Here is a 26,995-nt window from a genome sequence, read left to right on the forward strand (position 1 = left end):
AAAAGGCAACATGACAAACTCAGAAGATGGATGGCAACCTTTGCTTCACCATTAAAATCACAATTGCGTCGTACTGAAGCTCAATCCATTGGCGTATTACCAGCAGCAGCAAAATGAACGCGGCTTGGACTGCAGCACCACACAGGGTCATAACTAATCACCTTCTGCTGTTCAGTTGTTCTCGAAACGGATCTGCAAGATAGATTGCATTTTCAGCTGCCAGTGGTGGACGACCGCATTTGGTATATCCAAAACTGTTAATTAAAAGTCTGTCTAACAATCAAAATACAGCTGAATGCAGACTGAGAAGGTTTTGATTCAGTAAGTGTTTCGTTTTCCAACGATAAGGTGGGGTGACTCATCAGCCACCTGACCTTAACGGCCCTCTGTGGGGACGTGTTGTCTGGCCGAGCCCCTGTCGGAGTCGTCTGGCGCCAGGGTGGAGCTGACCTGTTGGTAGATGAAGGAGTAGAGGCTGACATCAGGGCGCCGACTGAGGCAGCTCTTGCACACTGAACTGTAGTACTGCCCCAGGAGATCATACACTTCCCCTGTGACAGAGACAAGGAGATAATGTATGTTGACTTCTTGCAAAAGTGGACTGACATCACAATAAGCAAAAATGTGAAGTTTTCAGGAATAATAATCAGCCATATCATTGTTTCATGAGATTACATCATTGACAACAGAATCCTCAGAAGAAATATTATTCAAAGAATAATAATGTTGTTATTATTAGGCTTGGTTTGTGTGTATATTTTCATACCTTCATACCCTACTGACATTACACCATTGTGCATGATATATGATGGTATTCATATTTAAGAAGAGATAAGGACATGGTGAGGACATCCTCATATTCTAATTTGGAATACATTGCCTAACCCTAGAGACTGACTTCTGGTGTGTGTGCTGTACATCACCTTTATACAGCATCCCCATATCAACTACACAGAAAGAGGAGCATGTGTTTTTTTGATGGTATTGACATTTATAGCATGATTTCTAAATACCCAAGAATACCGGAATACCTTGATAACACCCAAGCCTAGTTATTATTTCATGCATCACATCCTTGGCAGAGAAATACAAAAAAGAAAGAAATACAAACAGCTCCATATAAACAAGAAGAAGGCAGAGCAGTTGTTTGCCTTACCGACACTGATCTTCCTCTGAGTGAGGAAAGAGTGCATCTTGTGGACATCTGTCATGAGCTGGCTGTCACCAAAGGTGAAATAGGCCACATCTCGGCCCGCCTCAGCAGCTGCCAGCATCTGGAGCAGAGCTGGAGGAAAATAACCTGGTGTTAAACCTCAACACTGGTGAGAGTGGCACAAAATCTGTTTCAGTGTAGTAAATGAATATAAAGCCTTTACGCAGGTCACATTCTTGTCTTCTACGGCTAAGTGTAAATAAACAGAGGTCTGAAAGTTCCCTTTTAGCTGATGTAACCATTAAAAGTGTGTAGCATCAACCTCTATGGCATGTACAGTAAAAGGTAAATAATCTGGGGAATAGGTCTCACCCCCACTGAGAACTCTGGATTAGTTACAAAGACAGGCCAGGTCTGGCCCCAGAGAGCCGTAAATATTTTAAGAGACTGGAAATATGATTGCTGATTAATGAAGGTTGGGACAGTGGCGAGTTAACGAGCAAAACTGAATCAACATTTTTAAAAGAGGGCTAAGCTGCATATGTCTGCACTTCAGCAGTTTCTCTTCCCCGCTCCGTTTCAGCTGCTTTTCTTTTCAAAAATTATCTGACAATTAAAAAACAGGTGGCTATGTGAGGCCACAGGAGGAGAACAGCATCTCCCCAGGAGGCATGCCATTAAAGCAGACAGTAGATGCCTACAGAGGGCTGTACCCTCCTACAGCTAATTAACAAATATGCATGGATGTATGTATAGTTTGCAAGCACAGTGGTCTCAGTCAGTTACAAAGTGAGAAACAGAGCTACTACTGCAAACTGTTAGCTCCCTGCTCAGTGACAGTGATACAAGACAAGGCTCAGACAAAAAGCTGTAACGGATTGATGGACTCGAGCAGGCAATCAATTTCACTATTAATGAAACATATTAACTTTGTCATTTGATCAATAGAAGGAAGGCGACGAATAGGCCTTAACTAAATGAACGCATTCCCGGAAGACAAATGGATGCCCACACTGATCCGCTGGAGCCTTTCAATCTGAAATTTATTCTGTTACATCCAGGAAAGAGAGTCTGCTTAGACTGCCAAGTGAGGCAAGATGATCTGAGCACATTTCTCCACAACATCCACTGACGGAGGCGTTGCGTCATCGCTTACCTTTCAGACGTGTGTCACCTCCAAAAACCCCACAGCCCCAGTTCCCTGTGGCCACTGCCGCGAGGTTTTGTTTTTGATCCTCAGGTCGAGAAAAGCCACAGTACGCCTAAATGAAGACAGAGTAAAGGCAACTTATTAGGAAAAGAAATGTATAATAAAGTTGCCAAAAACTGACAAATGAATTGGATTTTACACTTTATATTTATATGATATACTTTATATTGCTGATTTTGTACTTTTCTGTATTTTTTTTTAAATCACTGATATTCTTGGCTCTTTATTCTTTGTAAGCATGTGTAAGTCTTAAATATAATGGACCATGTAAGGATGATTCAAATGCACTGTCATTGTACTTGCACAATGATGATAAACGCTCTTGAATCTTGAAGTACTGATATTTTGACTTTTCCGACACTACCACACAAAATGGTCTCCATTATTAAGTTTTTTATTTTTTTCCATGGCCATTTGGCATTATGTTTTTGATTCATCCTATTCTTGTGAGCGTAATATCTCAAGAACACCTTGAAGGAATTTCTTCAAACTTCGCACAAACGTCCACTTGAACTGTTGTTTTGCCTGCAACTGTGTTTAAAAATGTACATGTTAATATACATATATAAATGAATTTTTTATCGTCAATTCCTATCTGTAGGTGGATTGTTGTACTTTGATCTGACATGATGTGTTTGTGTCTCCCGACATGGACATTGTACAGCTGGCTCAATCTTGTTGTGGAGAGGACAGTTTGATGGAAGGTACTATGATGGACATAAATCTTTATTGTGTCATTCTTGACAATGTCATATACTATTATTGATATACTATTATTTTGTCAAAGTTTAAAATTCTGGTATTGTGACAACATTGGTGCAAAGCGAAACACAGTTAAGTGTCGGGACAATTGTTCTGCGGAAAACAAAAGGAGATAAGTACACTGTAAAACACTATCTGTGTCTAAAATAATTCATGATTCTCTACATAGTAAAACACTACAAGTTTATAGTGATTTTGCACACCTAAAGATAAAGGCTATTTTTGCAAAAAAGAAGCATGCATGCTTTAAACACTACATAAATATACATTATATCAGTTTGGGTATTTTGAGGGGCTGAAATTTCACAGTTGCACGTTTAAAGGGGCAGGGAATGAATATAATACACTAGGCAGTAAATAGGGAGTGATTTCAGATTATGGCATTGCCTCACAATAAGCAAAGCCCTTCAGTCATAAAAACTGTGAATGAACTAGGGTTTCCGTTGATGACATTACATCAAGTCATCAGCTGCGTGAGACATGGCTGCTCGAGTAAAGTGGGGAATGATGTGTCATTTCGTACATAAAGGCAGAATCAGCTCTGATGAGCCTCAGGTCTCGGGATCACCTTATTGTTCCAGATCACTGGTATGTTTTATAAGAACCAGACCTGCTATCAAACATAAATGTAATACAGAAAAGGAACAAAGTAATTCCATTTGCCTGTAGGCTTGTGCTTGACACATCATTCAATGCATGAACACATAAAGGTTGGTTGGCCTGGCTGAGCATACATTTTAACATTGTGTCATTTCACACCTATTCCCCCAACTGAATTGTCATTGGTGTGAATTTTGCATGGGTTTTACATGGTTATAATGGCATATTACTAACTAAACCCATGTGCATGAATAACAGCCACTCAACATGGCAACATGTGGGATGCATGTCACATGAAAAATAATTTCTAAGAGCTGGAGCGGTGTAATGAAAGACCAGAAGGGGTCCTGGACATCCATTTTCACATTGGAAATGAAGTGAATAGTGAAAATGAATTGTGAGGGCCCATCCTCTGCCTGACCAGTCATAAATTCTTCCTTTGAAAGGGCAGAAATGACAGTTAGCTGAACAATATTCGAAACAGGATTGATCTTCATGTAGGTGCATTCTTCACATCCTTGTCAGAGCTGTCAAACTCCTCCATGCTTTCTGACAGCTGACTTGACAACATCAACATCTTGATTTTCTGTTACGAATGGACACCTCTGACTGGGAAGAGTGCTCACGTGTTTGAATTCACACTTAAAAAAATCTGTGACAGAAATTCAATAATTGTGATTAATCGCACAGAGGTCAATTATCTTCATTATAATCAATTCTGGGCCTAATGGACAGTGTGATAAATAAGATTAAGTTTATTCTCTACAAACGTGACAATCCATCAGTCTGTATTACATTCATAATGACACTCTTATCTATAATTCAAATATTTACCTTGAGAAAAGTAAACATGAGTCATTGTCATCTCAGCTGACATTTGTGATGACATTTCAGATTATCAACCAAATGGATTTACACTAAAGTCATTCAATTTGTGCAAACCAAACATGGAAAGAAATGGCAAATCAAGTTAAAGGGATAGTTTGAATTATTTAAAGTGGGGTTGTGTGCGGTACTTATCGATAATCAGTGTGTTACCTACACTAGATACCGTCCACACGCCCCCAGTTTTGAGAAGCAGAGAGAGCTAAACAACATGCTGCTGTGGGTCAGCAACAAAAGGCATTTTAGCAACTAAAAAACAACATGACCATCAGTTTAAGTGTACACTATATTTAAAATATTTTTACCACTTTACATTTCAATCACACAGCCCATTCTGACAGAAAACTGCTGTTATATGAGCGAAATACCACTGTCTCCATGAATGCAATCAGTAATTTTACCTCAATGAACATCAGTTCTGCTGCTATCAGTTAGTTTGTTTTATGGTGTGACATTGGTGTTTTAAAAGGATAGCTCAGATTCACCAAAGTCACACAGAAACACCAGCTAATTAACAGAGTTTGGTTGGTTTGGAGAGAGCGATATTTGGCCTAAACAAGGACAAATTTCCTTTGGGAAAGGTCTGGTCTGGAAAAAAATCCAAATATAGGCTACACTTAAAACTGCTGGGTTTTTTTTCAGGTGGACCTTTGTATTATCTGCTGTGGATGGGTCACCAACAGCTACTAATACTGACTACCGACAAGCAGCTCATTTAACCCCACGTTAAATAAATTGAACTATCTATTTATCCCTGTAAAGCACAACTTTACTGCAGCCATAAACTGTTTAAGAGACATGATGATGGAAGATCAAAGCGTAACATCAAAGAACAGTGGTAGACTGCCCCTACACTTCCACTGTCATAAATTATACAAACTGTTCATTTGTCTACAAAAAAGTGCACTTGCAGCAGCCCTCACCATATAGTTACTAACACCCATCTGCTGACACCACAGTCTGACCTAAACCAGTGGCAAGCACAAGGGCGAAAGGCACAAACCAATACTCATGTTTTGTGACATGAAGAGTGCAGAAACTTAATAGAAAGACAAGAAAATACACGGATGAAAAGAGAAATTAATGATAACCTTGTTGAGTTCTCGGTTGATTTTCTCTGGGTGAAACTGCTCCAGAAAGGTCCTGAAGTGCAGCGCATCAATGGCCACAATCTCCGTGCATCTTCTCTGCCACCCATCTCTGAAACGACAGCTGGGTTTTAGTCAAATGGGGCAATTTCTTGTAGCTGCAGCCACATCAGAAATAGGAAGATGTGCAAAATAAAATCAGTAAAACCTGCTTTGTGTCTGTGACTTTGTATATGATTTTTGTTTTGGTGAATATCATAAATTTGACTATAACTAGGGCTACCTCATGGTGGCGTTAGAAGAACCAACAGTTAGTAGGACTCCTCTGGAGACCATGAAAGCCTGTACAAAATCTGATGGCAATCCTTCCAATAGCGATTTTTGGACAGAAATTACTCTCCCATGCACTAGCATAGATAAACATGATTGTAATGAAGGCTTTAAATGTAGCATTTAGTTATCATTTTAACATTTTAAAGGTCTTTAAAGCATCTACGTGCAATAAATACCTTGGGGTTGTGTCCTGGTGGCTGCCACTCCACTGGTAGGTCTCAGCGTACCCTGTGTATTTACTGTACTGCTGTGTACCTGATAACAACAAAAATGGACATTAGTCATACGCCACTGCAAACAATTAACATCTTAATCTTGGCATTTTTCTTGGCAGTCAGAATCAAAGAATACTTTCAGTTGTGTTTCAGCTGCAATACTGAAAGACAAGTAAAATTAAACAGTGTTAATAGGCAAGTTAAGTCCAGTTTGGGCACCGATGATGCCAAAAAATGGTTCAAGGGAAATAAAAGGGTTTCAGTTGTGGTGAAATAATCCTCATGTAGGTAAAATCAATGTGTTTATGATCCAACAGAGATTTATAAACTCTGATATAACTGCCGCTGATATACTACAAGTGGTAGATAAATTACGTTAATAAGATTGTGTGGCAAATACCATACTGTGAATAAACGTCAAAATAAATTTAAATATTTATTCATACAAACAAGCAATCAACTAACAAGTCAACAGCAATAACACAATACAAATTGCTTTAAAAAAAAATCATTAGAATAGCAAAAGATTTTCAGGAAATGTGTCTGTAGTGATTCTGCCTGATGTGATAGGATGAAACAGGAGCAGCTGTCTCCTGACAAGAGGAAGGTCAAGTTATTACCCCCCTCTTGAAATGACGTGTGAAGCAGCGACTGACCGCCAGCCCACAGGGGAACACTCACCACCCGCTAAAAAGGAGAGTGGAGGGTGGGGAGGCAACAGCACAGTCAAACAAACGAGGCCACAAATTAGCTTCCCATTCATTATCGCTCATTAGTACCTGGCTGTCGAGAGCACTCGCTGAGCTGCTTTACGCTGCAAAGTGAACAAACCGAGTGATTAGTAGTGGGGCCTTGGTCAGCAGGTATTAGTAGGCGCACATGTGGGGGAGGGAATCTCCTGAGCACACTCCACTTGACAGACATTTCACTAATAATCAGCCCGGCTATCAGTTTATTTTTAAAGTAATGAGCAAAATTACTGCACGAACAAGTCACTGTAATACCTTATCTAGATCACCCAGTGCTTCCCCTACTACTGCCTTGGAGACCCCCATCCCCCCTACAAGAAATATTTTTTTTTTATTTATGTGCAGTCGTTTCATTTCAGCTCAGTGTGACAGTCTTTACTGCATTTTGTTGTCATTTACGGTCATTCTTTCTCTCCTAACGACAACTCGTTACGTTACTGTGGTGCAACTGTAAGCCTATATAATAGTGAGTATATGGAGGATTAACATTAAAGCACTGGCCGGTGTTAGCGGCTGACATTTTCTCAGGAATTTGTGAGATTCCTGCGGGATGGGAGTCTGATGGACTGCCTGTTTGTTTAGGTTGAACACAAGTCTGCACTCTTATACTACGAAGCCACACTGTTGTAACACGTACCAAAAGTATCTTGGCATTGTCTTGCTGAAATAGACAGGGACATCCTTAAAAAGGTGTTGTCCAGGTGGCACCCTACGTTGCTCAAAAATGTGTATGTATCTTTCAGCATTAATGGGGCTTTCACAGATATGCAAGTTACCCATGCCATGGGCACTAACACACCCCCATACCACTACAGACGCTCAGCCCCAGAAGTCAACAGAGTTTCTTGACACTGTTGATCTCTGGCTCTTGCTCCAAAAATATCAAACTTTATGGTCAACCATATTTGAATTTGAAAGGAACAACCTTCACGAACAATATGAAGTAAGATTTAGATTTTTTTTATGCAACACATTTGTCATTCATCAATCTGGGCCAGGGAAAGACGTGTCTGGTTATCAGAAATTATTTCTAAACAACAAATAGGTTGCATAAAAATCAGCAGGTATAATTCATGATGTTCCTAAAGGTTGTTCCATTCATGTGTAAATACATCAAAACAATGTGTTTCATATTTGTGGTGGACAAGAGACTAGAAAAGGTCAGAGGTGCATCTCATTGCCATGTCAAGACAAAAGCTGGCAACTGAGGACATCTGCATGTGAACAAAAGTGGATAACACTGCCTCACAATCACAAAAATCACGGTTGTCTACAAAAAAGTAAATTTCGTCAGAAAGAGGTTTTAAAAAATCTGTAAAAGCCATCTTCGGGTTTCTCTGAAGATTATTTTCAAGTATGTGAAATCACCATCCACACTGATGAAACAATTTAACCACAGCAAGATTTTGTGCAGATTCAAGAAAAATTTCCATACATCTCCCTTTTCTGTCAAGCTTGCACCGCACTTTTATGGTCAGTGCAGCCATCAGTGAATCATATGACTTCTCCTTGATACTGTTTATACGTTTGACCGCCCCAATGGCGGGCACATATCTAGCAATCAAGGAAAATTCAATTAGGCCCGGGCACTTTTGCAAATTTCAGTGCAGAGGTAAGGTCCATTAGCTTCCCTACTGTATGCCAAAACATATCACTGGGGAATATGATTTACCACATGGCCACAATACTGCTAAGGCTTGGACTTTTACAACGGCAGGGACGAGAGATACGGGCAGGGTTTAATAAAGATGATGGAATGGAAGAGTCCATTAGCAGAGCAGGTCTTGGGCAGGTCTTCCAGCTATAATTAATTCTGGGCCTCAGTAATAAAGTTAAGTGGCGTAAGTGGAAGCGAGGGATAGATGGCCAGCAAGAAGTCTGAAGGTGACTCTGCCAAAGCGAGAAGGCCTGATGCAACGGTATGTTTGCTGATTAGGAGGGTGGAGGCTCTGTTGCCTCATGTTCCATTGAAAACCAACCCACATGTTATGTAATGTCAAGGTAGTTCATGGGTGTATTCTTAACACATTCAGCATGTATGAAGCAACATTAGCATTTAAACAGAATCTCGTTTCTGGTGAATTTAAGCCTTACTCACTCTTGTTTTTTAACAAGGTTGAAAATTTGACATTTTTTTCTTTAAAAATGACTCTTAACAACTAATTATCAAGATAGTTGGCAATTAATTTAATAGCTAACAACTAACTGATCTTTGGACAAATCGTTGAGGCTCTAGTATTCAAACATTGTGTACTTATGAAGTACTCATTCGATCTATTCAAATAGAATTAGATTTTTAATAACCCTGCTGTAAAATCAACATATTAGTGATGCAAATATTTTTTTTTGTTAGGGAAAGACACCTGGATTTGTGTAGACTTCCTTCGGCTTTCACTAGATACTACTGTGTTACATAACATTAATTTTCTAACCTGTTCATCAAGGACAATCAACCAGCTACAGTCTAGACAAACAGTGTTAGACAAATAAAAAAAAGGAAGAAAAACAGACTGGAGCCATCAGCCTCCTGCTGGGACTTCCTTAAGTCTACCTCTTGTTACTGGGTCTTACTGGCCTGTCCCAACCTTGTTTGTTGCAGCCACTCAATACTGAAGTCAGTGGGAATCAGTCAACAGAGCAATCAGGACAGCCCAATCTCCAGCTCCCCTTTGCAGCCAATCAAAAGGAAGCATGTGACAAGGACAGATACAGAAAACCAGGCAATTGCCACAAACATCTTTCAGCCTCTTGCTGAGCCAGGATGGGGTAAATTGGAGGTGTGTTATGTGAATCCCATGCTGTGTGTGTGACTAGAAATACCCATTATGTTTGTTCTGTCAAATTATAGGTCAAGCATGAGAAAAGTGAAACCGGGGCATTATTGATTTGATCTGGATCAACGGACTAAATCATGAATAATTGAATAGTAGGATTCCTTCAGTGGAAATTATTGTTAAACAAGGTGCAGGAGAGTTTTTGATCACTGACCTGTGATGATCAGGCATTCATTATGATCCAGGGCTTCAGTGAAGAGGCGAGACACAATAAGCTCAGGGTTGATCAGAAAACGAATTTCCTCTTGAACTAGACCAGAACTGGTGACTCCTCCTCCAACAAACTTATTGGCAAAATCCACCTGCAAATCAGGACAGATGATGAAGCAAAACACTATGGAAAATCTATGCCCCTGCAGAATCTACTGAATTGTTTAGTCACCTGCACATATTCTTATAAAACTAAACTGCAAAAACGTTTTGTTTGCAGGATTTATGCAGGTTTGAACAAGTTAAATTTAAGACCATTATAAATGTAATTTATAATTTTTAAGCAAGAAAGTATAAAGGTTTCATGTCTAAATGAGAGAGCATGGTTTGAAACAGCTCACCTGTTTTAACTGTTTTTATTATACAGCTTTGTTAACGGAGCAGTATTTAGTAACTGCATGTACCAGTCCAAATCACGAGTTGGCGCCATAGATCGTTTATTAAATAAAATGAAATTCAATTTAATAGAAGATCTATGGTTGATATGAGTCGTTTCCACATGCTCCCTCCTGCCCAGACTAAAGGAAGCTCAGGCAGGCTGCAGAAAAGCTGCAGGAGCACAAGATGAGCGCAGGGACAAGTCCTACACTGTAAGTTGATCAGCTGTTTATATCTGTCAGCTGTCTGTCAATGTAAAATTAAGCCCATTATCCTGAAAGTAAAAGCACACTGCTCTGAAAATACACACTGGAGAGTTCAGAGACTGCCCGCCTCACTGCCTTCCAGACTCCATTAACATATTACTGAATTTAACCATTATAAACATCTAGCCCTTCTAAAAGATTACTAATTAAAAATAAAGAGACATTAAGTATTTCAGCAAACATTCAGAATTAATTTGAAGTCTAGTTAACATGAAATGCACAAACAAAAACAGTAATTCTGGGTATTTTAACTTTGCATGTTCCCTTAATTTCTGATGGCATATAGTGGTCATTTTATGATTCATTACAGTAAACATATTATATATTTCTCCTTCTTTAAGGCCTAAAATTCAGAATATTGGATTCTGAATTTTTTAAGAATTTATAAAACCCTGTGAACATCCTGCTTTGACTGTGAAATTCATTTCCCAAACCTGCACTTGCAAACAGGAGAAAAACACCTCATGAAAGGGTCTCAGCCCTTTCTCTTTTATTTGTGACAGAATCTCTGACAAGCTGATTGGGAAGGTGGCCTGAGGTGCTGGCATTACTCAGACATCTGTCCCTGATGCCAAAATGAGCTCTCTCGAGGAGCAGCACTTACGCGTGCTGCTGCCAGTAGCACGTATCACAATGAGAGAGCAGTCCTACAGTCCAAAGTAAACATTTCCCTCCAGTCACAACCTGCTGCTGTATTGACTGCTGACTGATGCCCATGATAGCGTCTGCTGCTTCTGTTCTTTCGGGTTTGTGACACTAATTTATTTGTTTATTTTGGTCTGTTTATGTTTCAAAAGAAATTATGCTCAGACACAAGCATGACACCTCATTGTTTTAGTCAGAAAGCAGCCATGTGGAACGTATAATCCAGTTTCAGGACTGACAGTTGTTGCTCATTGGCCTGTAGACAGCCCAGGCCAACCCCGTCACAGCCCAAACGAAGAAGCTGCAAAGGGGCGAGCAGCAGATCTCCCCAAACTGGTCACTCAACTCTGGGACAGCAAGCCTAGCCTCCAAAGTCTGCTTTGACAGGCTGTCAGCACCACCCCCACCCCAGCAGAGCATCCATCAATCCGGGCCGCGGCGTGCCCCGGAGCTGGTCATGTGTGCACGTCAACTGTCAGCTTGTGGCAACTGGAGGCAAACAAAAGGTGAAAGGCAGAGCGGGCCATCCTGACAGTGTACAGGAAGCATGGCCGACACGGAGAGCAGAGGAGGCTCAGAGGCCTCGACCCCAGTCCCAGCACACACTCCCCACGACGTGTCACAGGCTCCCTCAAAGGCCTTTTCAGCAGTAGTAAGCATTCTGGGTGAAAGACTCCAGAATGTGGTGCCTCGGTGATTGACTACAACAGAGGGACAAGAGGATGGGAACCAAACACAAGGAGGAATATCTCTCAAACCAAGAGCTCCTCCAAGCAAAAGAACGGTAAAGTGCCTCTAAATCACAGTATCATGTTGTCTTTCCACAAGAGAACTTCTCCTCCTCTGCATCTTACCTGAAGCATTCCATGACCATCATCCTCAATGGTCCCTTCACAAGTAATGTGGAGCTTTGTGAGCGGAGTCTGTGAGCTGAAACACAAAGAATGAATTGTTTTCCAGTTATTGACTTCAGATGAGAGAATGGATCTTTGCTTGCTTCAGATCAGTTGACTGGATTTAGCAGACTGCAGGGATTTTGGGCAGAAATAACTAACATACTACTACTAATAGTGATAATAACGTTTTTCTTTGATTACAGTCAAAGATGACGCACCTTTTCCAATTCAGAGGTTTATCCAAACTTTTTCGTGTGAATGTTACAAGTCCAGTGGGCTCTGAAAAGAAAAAAACAACAAATGTTTTGTGATAGCGTTCTATAGAGGGGTGAAAAATTAAACGAAAACATAACAAAGCTGCCTGTTTGTAAGACAATCACTCAATCACAGGCCACATCACTCTCTTATTTTATTCTTTACCTAAAAAGCGAACTAATCACTCAGATAGTGATTTATTATGAAAGTAACATAATTACAATTTCAAGGAGTTTCAAGCACTTTATCCAAAAGTCAATCACTTTTCACACCTTGAGAACAGTACTTTGAAATCCAAGTGTTTTCAAAGATTTCCACTAACAGTACCAACTCTGATTTTTTTTCACAGGACGGCAAAGTCATAACTCACCCTACTCTTCCTCTGATTGGCTTATACTCACTGCCTTTGTTAGTTGGTTAGGTTTAGGCGTGAGAAGTGATTGGTTAGGGTTACAGCAAGAATATCAGGGTACGCCAATCAGAGGCAGAGCAGGACAGGTCATTTTGCCCTCTTGAGGAAACAAAAACTGGTATCTTTACCTCTCTGTGAAATAGCAATAGTTTAGTAGCTAAAAATGGCTTTTTCCAAGACCAAACTGCACATTTTAGAGTGACCTTTTATTGTTACTAGTCCCAGGCCTACCTGTGCAATAATTGACACAGATTTTAACAAATATGTGAACAAAATCTGGGAGAAATAAACCTTTTGTTTGCACAGAAGAAGTCTTAGATCTTTTACGTCAACTCATGAAAAATGGGAGCAAAAAGAAAAGTGTTGAATTTATATTTTTGTTGAGTGTACATCAATAATATTGTGTTGCGGCAAAATTCGAAAACAAAATCTGACCACCTACTTTCCTCAGAGAAACTTTTGAAATAGTGCATCAGGGTTTTCAGCTTCTCAATCTTCCCTGAAGAGGACCCCTCAAACAGCCTGAAGGCAAGAACAGATTATGGATTTCAGTTTTTGCTGATATTAGACTACTTATTATGTTCCGATTCCAAAAATGAAGCACACTTTAAAGCAAGCAGGTTACACACTGCATTACAGCCAACCACCAACTCTTTCAGGTTTGCCTGTGAACTACAGCCAAGACGAGGAAAATCGACTCTCTGTATAACCAGCACCATAGAGGCACAAGACCTCCACTTTGGCCATGTGAGTTCAGTCATGCTTTAACTTTTGATATGAATTAGTTCATCTCTCACTCAGCTTCCCTTTCAGTCACTAGCCGATTATGTCGGAGTTCCTTCGTTGTTACGACAATGGAGTTGCCCCAGGCTTTCCATCACAGAGTCACACTCATGTGCCACTTCACAGCACTCACACAAAAAAAAAGGGCTGAAACAGGGCTCCCTCCTTGGGGATACATTAAGAAGCCCTGTGTCCCTTTTAAGCAACAGAGTCCTCAGGAGGCAAAAAGGTCAATCCCCCTGAAAAATAACACACAAGCGAACACACACAAAGCTGCTGGTGGTGAGGTGCAGTGGGTGGGTTTGAATGCACTTCCCCTCTCGAGCAAACTCTATAAAGAACCCCGCAGCCAGCCTCACATGTCATAATAAAGAGAAAGAAATTTCATGCGAGCGAAATGACAAAAGCTTGATGCGTTGAGAGCCCTTCAGGGTCCGGGGAAACTCATTCATCGCAGTCAACTCCTGCATTCATTTCTATTTTTTGTCAGTGTGGCCCCTAGAAACAATCGTGCTCCGTGTAATCCTCAGGCCAAACGTCTTTGACAAAAACCAGCCACTAGTGAGAGCAGGCTTTTAGTAACAAATCGCAAGATGGTCTTTGGTGAATAGAGAATTAATACAAAATTACATAACATCAATGTACCCCCCACTGATGTGCACAAAGCTATGATGCAACTCAGGAAAAGGGTATAAGTGACTACAGTATGTATACAGCTGGGTTTCTGCATCGGCAGCACAAAAAAACAGAGAAATCCAGCCTGGAAACACTGTTTGAGCTAAATGCACTCCATGGTAAAATAATAAGAAACGGTTGGTGAAGAATACTTTGAATGACAGATCCAACATCAGTCTTAATAGTCTGTTTCATCTCAATGCAAATAAGAAGTCTGAATTGAGATAAAAGAACATCTGCAGATATTTGCAGTTTTTTTCCCTTTACCTATTCCTATAAAACAAAAATACAGGAAAAAAGAAAAAAGAGTTTGGATCTCTCAGATCTTTAATAAAAGTGATAAAATAAAAATATGTGATGATAAAAAAAAACATATTTCAAAGCATTTAATGTTTCTCAAAGCACATTGGTGATTCAGGACATTTTTTTAGCAGCAGCCTATAAAGATGACTCCAGCTTTCCTTTCAAATCGCTGCAAAACCTTTACGTGAATGAAATACTGATGCGATTGAACTCTGTTACAGCCTTCTGCAAAACAGCCAATGGCCTTCTCCATTGTCAAACGCAGCCATCTGAGTCAATGTTAATCTAATTCCTGGTTCCATTTAGGTAATTACACTGTGATGCCAACAGAGATGGGGGGACATGACTGAGCAGTGATCTGCAGACTGATTCTGCATTACGCTACGCAGACGATCTCCACAGTGAAGGCTTGCAGGGATTAAAAAAAAAAGACGCGCCTGTCCTCCTCTTTGTCGTACTCATATTTATTATTCTGTTAAAACTGAAAGTGACAAACAGAGAAAGACAGAATCCCAACAAATAGTATTGCATTGCATAGTTCTGGGGAGTAGAGCTGGCTAAAGTAAACATCTTGTACTTTAAAATGAGATTATACAAAGAAAAATTTTAAAAGAGTGACTGACGGGCTCAATTTTAAAAGGTAAAATTTTTCAGAGCAGTGTTTAATTCAGCTTGATCACCATCTCATAATCAATACACTCTTGTTATAATACAGTGTTTTCTCATGTGTAACTAAATCTACATACAATGTAAATGTTGTTGGCCAGCAGATAAAATGATAAGTGAGGAAAGCATATACAGTAGTGCCCCCTCATGGAAAGTTGTAACAGCAGCATCATTTACAACTTCAAACACCAAGTATGAACCCACATCACTGCATTACCTGAAGAAGTTGATGTCTGGGTAGTTGTAGTACTCAGTCCGTCTGGAGTTGCGTCGGGGGAAGGTGCAGAAGAAGGCGTTGGCGAGCAGACATGCCACCTGCTCCTGAGACATGGTGATGGAGTGGTTCGTGCCTCTCTTGAGGAGGGGTATCGGCTAAAGGAGGAACAGAGGTACAGCTGAGGAAGGTCAAAATCATTTGCTTTGTCAATTTGCCAAACGAGACATTGCAGCATGTCGCATAGATGTACTAATTTGGCACCACTCTGTGGTTCTTGAATCAGCCATCATAATTACAATCAATGGCCATCCTTGCTCACAAGAGATCTATACTCCTAATAAAGGCAATGGGTCTATAAATAAACAGTGCATCTGTATAAGCAATGCTGTAATGACAATGGGTAGAGCTTGTTGCATTGAGACTAGAGACTTATGTTTTCCTACATTCAACACATTCAATACAATTTGCAAGCTACTTAACAGTTTACTTTAGTATTAGTTATCAACTATTAAATTGCCAAAACTATTAAAATCGCCAACAATTTTGATAATCAATTAATTGTTTTGAGCTGCTTTTTAAGAAGAAATGTCATTTTTTTCTGATTTCAGCTTCCCAAATGTGAATATGTTGTTTCTCAAGTCCTCTATGAGATTAAACTGAATATCTTTGGGTTATGGATAAAACGTTTGAGGGTTAGGGTTAGAAACAACAAGGGACAGAAAACAACTCCTGCACAGCAACACACAACACAATAATAACTATTACAATTTGTAATCCTGGGCTGTATGCTCATTAGGGCTGTGGACTGAAGTGGAGTGAAATGTAATGGAAGTATGTGCATCATGTTTGCATTCTAAGCTAAGCTACATCTTGAATTCTGCAGATATACACAATCTGACCAGCACAACCTAGCTTAAAAGATAATGTATGGAAGCATTTTGGCTTCTATGAAGTTACAAAGGAAAATGGAGGAGCAACACAATATGCAAATTGCATCTCACTAAACCAAAACATTATGGAAAAAATATACTTCACTTTCACTTTTCAACCCAGAGTTGGAAAATGAAAGATTGCAGTTGCTGCCAACTAGCGAACCATCAAACAAGTGATAGGATAATGGAAGTAAATTCATCTGTTTATTTTAATTATGGATCATGAATGCACCGTTTTAAAAGTAGCAGGTAGGCAGAGAGGGACAGAAAATAAATCATGTAGAGAAATCAAAAATTCTGATGTGTCTTGAATCAAATCATGAGGTGCCTAGAGATTTTTCCACCCCAAGTGTAGACTGATGTGTAATTCTGAAATCCTACAACACTGTTTTACTTGTGTGGGCCTCTTTGAGGGTTAAATTAATCAAACTAGCAATATATTTAACACAGAGATGTAAAAATAAAATTAATTGATTAGCTGCGTGGCCAAATGAAAACAAACAATCCTTTTTAATGACACTTTTTTGGAAACACACATTGCTCTTAATCATCCACACGCCAAATAACCCGATGACTAAAAGGTCTATAAAACATCGAACAAATGGCTGTCAATAGCTACATGCCTTGACCTCACCATTTTTACTACCAGTTTGTCATGTCGTGACCTTTGGGATCAACCTGCTGCAGTGATCTACTGTGTCACAGGCCAGTGAGTCAGTGTCTGTCGGTTAGTGATGGCTGTTACCTTGGTACAGAGCTCAGATGCTCTCAGTGCTAATTGCACCATGTCTGGCAGCAGGGAGCCAAACAGATGTTCAGCCACATCAGGCTCCAGGACCTTGGAGAGAGCAAGAGATCTGTTTATGTTTGTTGTTTTGCCACAAAACTCAGCTGTGACATTATTAGCTGTTTGGGATGATTAGTTTGAGACAGATGGATGACATTGACAGCTCTGACTCATGTCAAATGTTGAGGCTTCATGTACAATTTTACAGAGAAACAAATATTAATGAAATATAAACAATACAGAACATCAATGAGCAAATCCTTCTTTTAAAGATGAGTAAAATTCTATTACCTGACCCACTATACTGTGCATGCAGATGTAAAACACTTAGTATTGGACATTTAAAAGGGACTAAATTATATGGTTTCATATTATTACATTTTTGTCTAGTGATATCAGGGCACTAAAACAGTAAACTTTCAATTATTTAATATATGTATATATTAAACCTGAATTTAGAAAAAGGACCAAATATGCATGAAACGATGACTATAAAGCCAACAAATAAAAACAGTCTGCATTTTGTTGTGTTTTATATGGATACATCTCATCATCTAGGCCAAAATTGTGCAGATAACATTGGTTGATCAATACATCAGTCAGGCTGTGATCAATATGCACATTTTCTCTAAAATAACATACTATAAATTTCCAAATAGTGCAAACAAGCACAATGAAGGCACAATGGCCAAATGCCACAGCAACAAGTCCATCAAATAAAGCAATGATTTTAAGTCCACAGAGATAATTTACCTTAAGGGTTAAGCATGAATTTATTTTAAAAGAATGAATGAAATTGATTTTATTTGAAATAGGCCTAAATAAATGAATAAAAATTTTAAAAACGGTTATATACAAACTCCTGAGTGAGAAGTTCATACACACTTAACCCTGGACTTATCAGAGTCACTGAACTCGTTTGATGATGTCGATGGCGAGTCAGGGGAACCAACATTACATTTGTTAACATTAATGTTCCAAACATTAGCCTGTAATAATTGTTAGACTCACAATGCTTCTCAGGCCACTGGGTCAGCTACGTCAACATAACATAACAGAATTTAGAATCTCAACAAGAGACACTAATGTCTAAAAACTGTATTGACAGGAAAGTGACAGAGGAGAAAATGATGAAATAGCTGAGGCAGTGAGGGTGGGGCATCAAGGCCACTGTGGCGTCAGAGCATATAATTTTTGCGTGGCATAAGGCCAAACTGAGGGGGCACGGCGGCCATGGCCTCCATGAAACTCCTGCCCTGGATCAAACATATGATGATCTTATAGCATGGCTGAGTGACCCTGATGTTTTTGATCAACATTACAGGGATAAACAGTGGTGCTGTCACAAAATATTAATAAAATGAGATTTCTGATAAAGCATCATCACTAATGTTGATATAATGACTAAGTGGGTAAAGGCAAACAATATAACAGCTAGAACAGATTAGTAAGTTTAGAAAATGACATCACTTTAAAACCAGAAAAAGACAACACTAATGTTATATCAGGATATAAAAATATCCAAAATCTAACATATCTACTCTCATATAGTTATATAATAGCTGGACAGTTTTTCCATATATCACCAGAACCAAATACTACAGTGATCATCCATGACTTCACAACACAGCCTAAGTGCTCCAACGTATCTCAGACAATATATACAACCCCTATTTACACCCATATTGGCTCAAAATGTCAGAATGATCAATCACAGAGCAATTTCATCAAGGTTGCACGGCCATGCCAGCTGATTAAACAGTCTTCCTGGAAGAGATGCAAATGACCAAGCCTTTGAAACAGAAAGGACAGTGTGTTCCCAGGACAAGGAGCCTTGACTGGTGATTTAGCTCAGGACATTTATATTATGGCAAAGGAAGCCTGACTAAACACTGTCATAAGTAATGACCTGGTTGACATCATAAACCGCTCCTATGGGCGTAATAAATGAAGGCGGCTGACAGGGTGAGGCGGTGGATATAGCTGAGGTAGTATAAGCCGAGCTCTTTAAATCAGCTGAAGACAGTGCATCAAATCAACTGAACTTAACTCTCTGTATGACTTGATACAGGTCTGTACATCACACCAAACTGACAAAGTAATCAAGTAAGATGCGAAGGGTGTGGGCAGCGACAAACCAGAGCTCCCATACAGATTTAACAGAACGCCTCCCTCGCGCTCATGTTCCGATTCCCCACAGGTCCGGGCAATAAACCAACGTGCTTCGCTGCGTCTGTGGACGTGTGACCATGTAAAAATAAAACACTTGCGCACTCATAGCCGTAAATACAACACTGTTTGGACTGGAGAAAGAGAAATGAATGAAACGGATGCTGTCCGTCAACAGCTTTTCAGTTATTCATAAGGTGTGCGTGCCCAGATGAATATTCAATGAGGTTGCCTGGCCCGTCACTCTATGCCATTCATGTCTACTTTTCTCTGACACTCAAAATCATCCTGCTACAGTTTCTTCAATCTGGCATCTCCCAGGGAAAAGTAAGGAAGTGAAAAATGGGGCACATTACACTGCACTGTTTGCCATTCCCTATTTTACATGTGTTCAGCTCTGGAAATAAATCAAACATGTAGGATCCTCTGTGATTAGTTTTTTTAAAATTATGTATGAAACACCAACAATGTATTCTGTGGGTTACATGAGCCAGTTCTACCAATATATTACAGATACTATACATGTAGCCTAATTGCTCCTGCCCCAGAATATTAGGCTATTAAAAACACAGATTCATTGCTCAGTGAAGCTGTGAATAAATTCTGTATGGGACAGAAGCAATAAATAGTCTTCGTTAAGAGGAACTGTGTGTGTCTTTGCAATAATATAAGCCATAAATAAAGCAAATTATTTTGTCTGCTACAATGACATATGTGGCTCTAAAGAGTCACCTGCACGTACCTAGCATGAAACACTATCGTGACACTTTCCATTGTCACAATTTTAGGGTCAAATATAAGATTTACAGCGTTTAATTCAATCAACAAAACAGTGAGTGATTAAGTGTTTGATTTCATTAGTTACAGTTCATCTGGCATCTCTCAAATCCGCCTCTTTTAATATATTTGATTAGAGCTGCAATGATCGGTGGATTAATTGTCAACTATTAAATTAATTGCCAACTAGTGTGACAATTGATTAACCCGTGTAAGTAATTTTTTTTTTTAAAAAGTAAACATTTTCTGATTACAGCATTTTAAATGTGAATATTTTCTGGTTTCTTTACTTCACTATGACAGCAAACCCCTAGGGCTACGTGCTCACCTCCCTCCTGTTCACGCTGTACAACCATGACCACAGCCACCAAAATGCAGAGAACTCCATTGTGAAGTTCTTAGATGACACCACCATCATCGGTTGGATTTCAAGCAAGGATGAGACTTTATATCGGGAGGAAATCAACAGTCGTGCAAAGCGGTGCACAGAAAACGACCTACTGCTCAACATCAGCAAAACCAAGAAGCTGAGTGTTGATGTTCGGAGAAAGGAGGCAAACATGCACACCACTATCTACATCAGTGGAGCGGAGGTGAAGCAGGTAAACACTTAAACATCATTGAGAACCTATCATGGACATCATACATCTAAACCCTGGTAAGCAGGCTCAGAATTTCTTAAGTAAAATTGGTATGGCTGGTGTGGGATGTGAACGGCCCAGGAAAGAAAACCTCTACAGCGGGTCATAGAAGACACCCAGAACATCATTGGTATCCATTTACCAAGCATCAGTGATATCAGGGAGAAAAGGTGCCTGCACAGAGCAAAGGATATACTCCACCATATAAATTAGTTTGTTCTATATTTTTATTTATCTCTCCAATCAATCAACCAATCAAAGAGGGAACGACAACAAAATGTCATTTTATAACCTTGTTGTCAACGATGAATAAATCACCTTGTAATGTCTTTGGGTTGTAAAGAAAACAAGACATTTGAGGATGTCTTCCTGGGCTTTGGGAAACACTCGTCGCCATTTTTCATCATTTTACAGAGCAAACTACTAATCAATTAATCGAGCAAATAATCATGAAGTTAATCAAAAGTGAAAATAATTATTAGTTGCAGCCCTATATTTGATGGTACTGGACATTCTGTAGTCTGACAAAAATCTAATTTTGCCGCTCCAGCAGACTTGACACAATCCAAATCCAACTGCACCAACAAAAGCCCAGCCTAAAGCCAAAGCCTCTCAACATGTTCAGATTTTATCGAAAGAATTCCCATTCTAACATGATTTATGACATACAAATGGCACACAATTGATTCAACAGTATAAGGCTGAAGTAAAGCATTCCCTGCGATGTAATGTCAGCCATTTTTGACAAGTTACTAAACATGACCTTTTGGCAAAAGATTAAATTATTTCTCCAGACTTCCACTTTGCCTCTGAAGGGCTGCAACATTCTCCCGTGTGAAATCCATTACTGTTCTTGTGCAAAATGACAGAAACGCATTTGACATACTGGCATTCAAGAAAAAAGCATTGCATGTACTTTTTTCCTGAGATGCGAGAGATCACAAAAACATGTAGCTGATTTAGTCTAGATGACGTCGTGCAGCACAGAGGATGAGTACTCCCATACTATAAGGAAAATAAAGCCTATTATCTGTCTACTCTCACTGGTTCAGGGTTTCTTAAATCAAACACTCCTGTCACAACATAGCCCATCTCCCCAAATGGAATATTCCTATCCCTTTCATGAGCCAGACAGTAGTACAGCCCTCCCTGATTCTCTACACAGGATGACGCAGAGCGTATCAAGACAACAGATGATGGATGGCCTCCAAACAAGGCTGGAAAAGACAACCATTGAACCAACAGACCTCTGGCCAACATGACGCAACACAGGCCTGTTTTACCCTTGGCCTGTAAAGAAAATGACTAAGCTAGGGACAGTAAAATATAAAATAAATAAAAGTGACATTAATAACACATTAAAAATACAACTTTATAATCTGAGCCAAGATGTCCAGACAGCACAGGAACATAAAATATGTAAAAATAGACTCCATTCTATTAATTAGGAGCAAGTGTTAGTGTCGGACAGGGTGGGAAATTAACTTTTTAAAATGGGAACATCTACCATCCACTGACAGATAAACGCTCAAATTAACCAGCCATAGTAAATCATTATTTTGTGTCTTAAATCTGCTACCCTTTTTCATATTTTACCAGCATCTGGCTATGGGCTGTTGTTAATTTCTGAACCTGGCGTTAGGTATGTATGACTTTACTTATTTACATAAATGAAAAAACATGCTGAAAAAACATGCATAAATGCTTGAGAAAGCCGTTTAACAATACAGAAGAAACCTTTTCACAAACCAATTAGGCTATATTCCTAACCTTAGCCAAGTATTTAATTTAAAAGATGAGTAGAAAAAAAGGTATTTTGGAATATACAGTGCGAACTCATGGCTTGGCTTTCAAGAAGTTGAGAAACAAACAAAAGAAAAAATGTCTGCATAATTGTGGCGACTTATTTTCTGCATATGGAGATATGAAGATATTCTTCCTATCTATCGTTATTGATTCCCAGTGCTACTTAAATACTCTTTATACCATGCTTAATCTAATGTGGTATCAAATGAGACATCCTGTATATTCCACAAACTGAAGGTAATATCATCACTAACTAATGGGCCATCTGTACTTTCTTTGACCCAAGCTCTGAGAAGCACCAACGCTGGTTTACGATGCCTTCTGTTGGCCAATCAAGTGTCATGATTGGACGGTTGATGTTTCATTAGTCTTCAGCTAATCCTCTAACATCTTCAACATGTATGTCCATCTGTGTTTACGTGTCTGCATGCCAGTATTGAGAACAAAGGTAATTTCATTCACAACTTTCGGTTTCAGTGATATTCATAAAAGATCAGTTATCATAACTTTTTTTTTTATATTGTTTACCTTAGTGCAGTACAAATGTAATGCTGTGAAGTCCCATTTCTTGGCATTTGAGGCATTGTATTTCAATATTGCATTCTGTAACAAACAAATACAATAATAAAATTAAACTGAGAAGCACAATGTATTGCATTAATGCATTTTTGAGTCTGAAATACAACACAGTATATGTGTGTTAAAACAATACATTTTCAAAATTCTGAGAGAGGGAGCCTCTCAGTTTCTGGGCTTATGACGCCATCTTATGGTCAAGTCTGGTAACAACAACTATAATGCACCATGCTTCTTGTTGTATGAAGTGAAATACATTAAGAAGACAGATTTGACACTTGCCTTCAAATCAGATTGGCTCGTAAATTCCTTGTTTAAAGTCTCATTGATCAACTCCCACCGACTCTTATTCTGTCGTTCCTGTGTTTCCTGTGGAAGCACAAACTTTGTTAGGTCTTTGCAGGGTGAATTCAGTTCGATTTGAATATGCAAATAATAACGGCGCTGTGTTGTTGTGCTGGTTTCTTACAGTGATTTCATGAATTCCTTTAGTAAGTACTGTGCCTCATGATTTCCATACAATCATTTATCCCCCATTATGTTATATTCATACACAGATAACAATGCAAATGTGAACAGCAGCTCAAGCCTGGATAAATATGCAACATAACTTTTTTTAAGCCATTGACAGTCTGACCCAATGCGGTTTGTCAACGTTTTTCAAACAACACTTACAAAATAGAAAATTCACTGTCAAAGTGCTCATCCTATTATCCTCACTGGTAGCAATAAATGGCTGAATATACCTTCAGACAAACAGATAATGTGTTTGCAGTGTTTACATGGCCCATATAGACCCACTGGTTTAAAATTTGTGCAAATAACAGCAGTTTCATGTGTCATTTATATGTCTTCATAACATAATCCATGACCGCAATTGTTTTTAATACCGATGGGACTACAAACACCTGGATCATTACCTCATTTTCTACAGGAAACAAGTTCCAACTGGAACAGGGCATCTTGACATGGACATCATTCCAAGTATCCTTAAACTTAGTGGGATATGGAACAGGAACTTTTCCACTCTGAAGAAGGTGTGTCTGTCAAAAGGAGTGAATAAAAACAAATGACATTAGTACATATAATGCCTGTGTGCAAACCAAATTGTCCTATTTACTATAAAATACAGGTATGTGAGAAACTCAAAGAAAAAACATCATATTAAAGATGATGTCATATATAACACTTGGCATGCTGATATTAACTCATGAGGCTTGAGGTACATTCAAATTATGTTTCCAGTCAACAGAATATCCTTGCAATCTTCCTCTAGAAAGGATGATATCATATTCTGATGCAGGTCATAAAAATACTGATCAGAGCAAACTATCTCAAACTATCATTGTACAAGAGTGATACAGTTTGGAGTCTTGTAGCGCAATAATGCTTTAAAAAGTGTGAAGAAACAAGCTAGAATGACAACTTCTACATTTCCAAACACAATGCAGCAGTGCCTGTAAAGGCAGTGGGTTGACAATTAAATTGCCAATAAATTATTTAACAACCTGCATTGCTGTGAATAGTATAAAAAGAAAGAACAGCTCAAACCCTTATCATCACAGTGTGCTGGCCGGGAACATTCTTCAGTGGAGAAAGCGGTCCACCACATGCAGGCATCCTTTTCAGCTCACTGATTGGTGTCCCCAGCCATTTAACATCAGGCTTTACAACAGCAGCAGTTTCACTGTCTGCATCTTGCTTCTCCGGAGACTTCCCTGGCCTGCTCCGTCCCACAGGTAAACCTGGCGATGACGTCCCTGAGAAGAAGTCTGTTTTGGTACTGTGTTTGACAGATCCCTCTGAGCTTGCTGAGCATGTCTCCGTTTCTGGGTTTTCTAACCCACACTCATAATTGTGAGACTGTGTCTGCATAAGCTCACTCCCTGCAGCATCTTTGCAGGCTGCCAGTGACACAGGAATGTCCTCAACCAGGCCTGGTGGTGTCAAGGGTTGGGTTTCTTCATCCGAGTCAGAGATAGCAGGTTTTCCATGATCTTGGCAATCCACAGACTGCGCTGATGTGCTTTGAAAGCCACCGTCATCGGTCATTTCTACATCCTCTTGGGTTTGGCACATTTCAGTTACACTTGGATTTTTTGAGGGCTTAACCAACCATCGTTCAAGAGTGTTTCTGAACTTCTGTTGCTGTCTGGAGCCGATTCTTTGATGGTAACTTTTTGTCTTTACACCTCGCAAACGATCTGCTCCAGTCTTTGGCCGTATATCCATTGTTGTTTCTGTGTTGTTTTGTCTCCTTGCTTGATCTACTGTCTCATTGTCTCTGCTCTGAATACCTAAAAACGGGACTGAAGAATAAAAAAAAAGAGTTTTACGAAGAGGGGCTTATTAAATAGAACCAATAACTTGTTTAAAATATACTCTGCCAGACAAATGTCATCGAATCCAATCACCTTTGAAAGAAGATGAAGGGGACGTTCTGGCACTTGTTTCAACCCTGAGCTTCTTTGCTAAAGGTTCAAAGTCTGTCAGTGCAGTCATTCTACAAAAGAAGAAAGCAACTCATAATAACACACATCCAATACGTAACACTTATCCAGACTATTCTGCAACAGAGGCGAGTCTGGGCAGCTTAAACATGGAAAGATACTAAATGTATACTCACAATACAACTTGAGCTGACACCACGAATGAGGTGTTATTTGGTTTTGTCCAGACTTGCTTCTGGGTCAGTCCTCTCTTTAATAGGTGAGCAAATCTCCAAATGTGGTATGCTGCCATACATGACACAATCTATTTCAACAAAGCACATACCGGTGCCTTAGTTGAAGACATAGTTAATGAACTACCTTACCTAACTAATAAGCATTAACTAATTACGTACCAAATGAGGGAGGGAAATTCAGTTTCGTAGTTTTATATTATTCAGACTCGTCGTACGTGGTTGTTCAACGATAGCTTGACAGAAAAACAACGATCAGCCAAGCACAGTGTAGTAGCTAACTATATGCTAACTAGCTTTGGACTGTCAAAACAATAGCCGGGTTTAGAAGACCGTCCGACACTTTAACCAGTATTGTATAAAATGACAGTTGTCTATTATAAATACCTTTAAATTATACTATGAAAACATTTGTTGGTCTTTGGATAACACACAATGGTATTTTTACTGTTACTGAACACTGCTACAATTTAACAGTACCGCTGCTCAACGCCAAAACACTTCCGCACTGGAGTGACGTCGCAATTACTAAAATAACGCGAGATCTCTCAAGGCGTTCTCTACGTTTGTAACGTTCGTGGCTACAAGGGAATCCTTGAATTACCTAAACTCTCGCGAGATTCATATGCATCATCTCTTCATTGTGCACGTTGTTCAAATCAGCTGGAAAGTTTGAAATGTTTTGTAATGTGACAGTGCTATGATTAGGATCTGGGTCGGTTTAAAAACAGAAAATAACTGGTTAGTGTTAAGAAAAGATCATGGTTGGGGTTAAGATGATCACACTCACGAGACTTCGCGGATCTGAGGTTCCCTTATAGACACAACCATATTATCTATGGACACACAACCCCATTCAAAGTAAGCAACACATTTCGCTGTAGTTGACTGTAAAGCATTTCTAATTCAGGCACCTCGAAACGAAGCTCTGTTTTATTGTAGACTTATTATGTCTTCATATATAACAATGCCAGTGGACGGAAGAATGACAAATGACAGAAACTTACCCACTCAGGACAGTTTCTAGTGCTAGTTGTTTCAGCGTGACTAATGTTGGGTAAATCTTCCCACAAGTATTAACTTTATTGT

The 26,995-nt window shown here is 39.4% G+C and overlaps 1 protein-coding gene across 1 annotated transcript; it reads right to left on the reverse strand.

Annotated features, from left to right (window-relative positions):
- On the reverse strand, positions 1 to 26,409 carry LOC146312143 (poly(ADP-ribose) glycohydrolase). The gene is made up of 17 exons (XM_084741041.1): positions 25,850 to 26,409; positions 25,638 to 25,726; positions 24,775 to 25,532; positions 24,144 to 24,266; positions 23,506 to 23,592; positions 23,181 to 23,250; positions 17,213 to 17,307; positions 15,536 to 15,690; positions 13,334 to 13,413; positions 12,443 to 12,503; positions 12,183 to 12,258; positions 9,984 to 10,131; positions 6,208 to 6,286; positions 5,702 to 5,810; positions 2,310 to 2,415; positions 1,157 to 1,285; positions 1 to 551 (listed from the first exon to the last, which is right to left on the reverse strand). The coding sequence occupies exons 1-17, from the start codon at positions 25,963 to 25,965 to the stop codon at positions 376 to 378; spliced, it is 2,457 nt and encodes an 818-aa protein (XP_084597167.1). The 5' UTR covers positions 25,966 to 26,409; the 3' UTR covers positions 1 to 375.
- Positions 26,410 to 26,995: the final 586 nt, after the last annotated feature.

This window comes from Lutjanus erythropterus, chromosome 17 (genome assembly GCF_056507025.1).
Source record: "Lutjanus erythropterus isolate fLutEry1 chromosome 17, fLutEry1.hap2, whole genome shotgun sequence".
NCBI lineage: Eukaryota > Metazoa > Chordata > Actinopteri > Lutjaniformes > Lutjanidae > Lutjanus > Lutjanus erythropterus.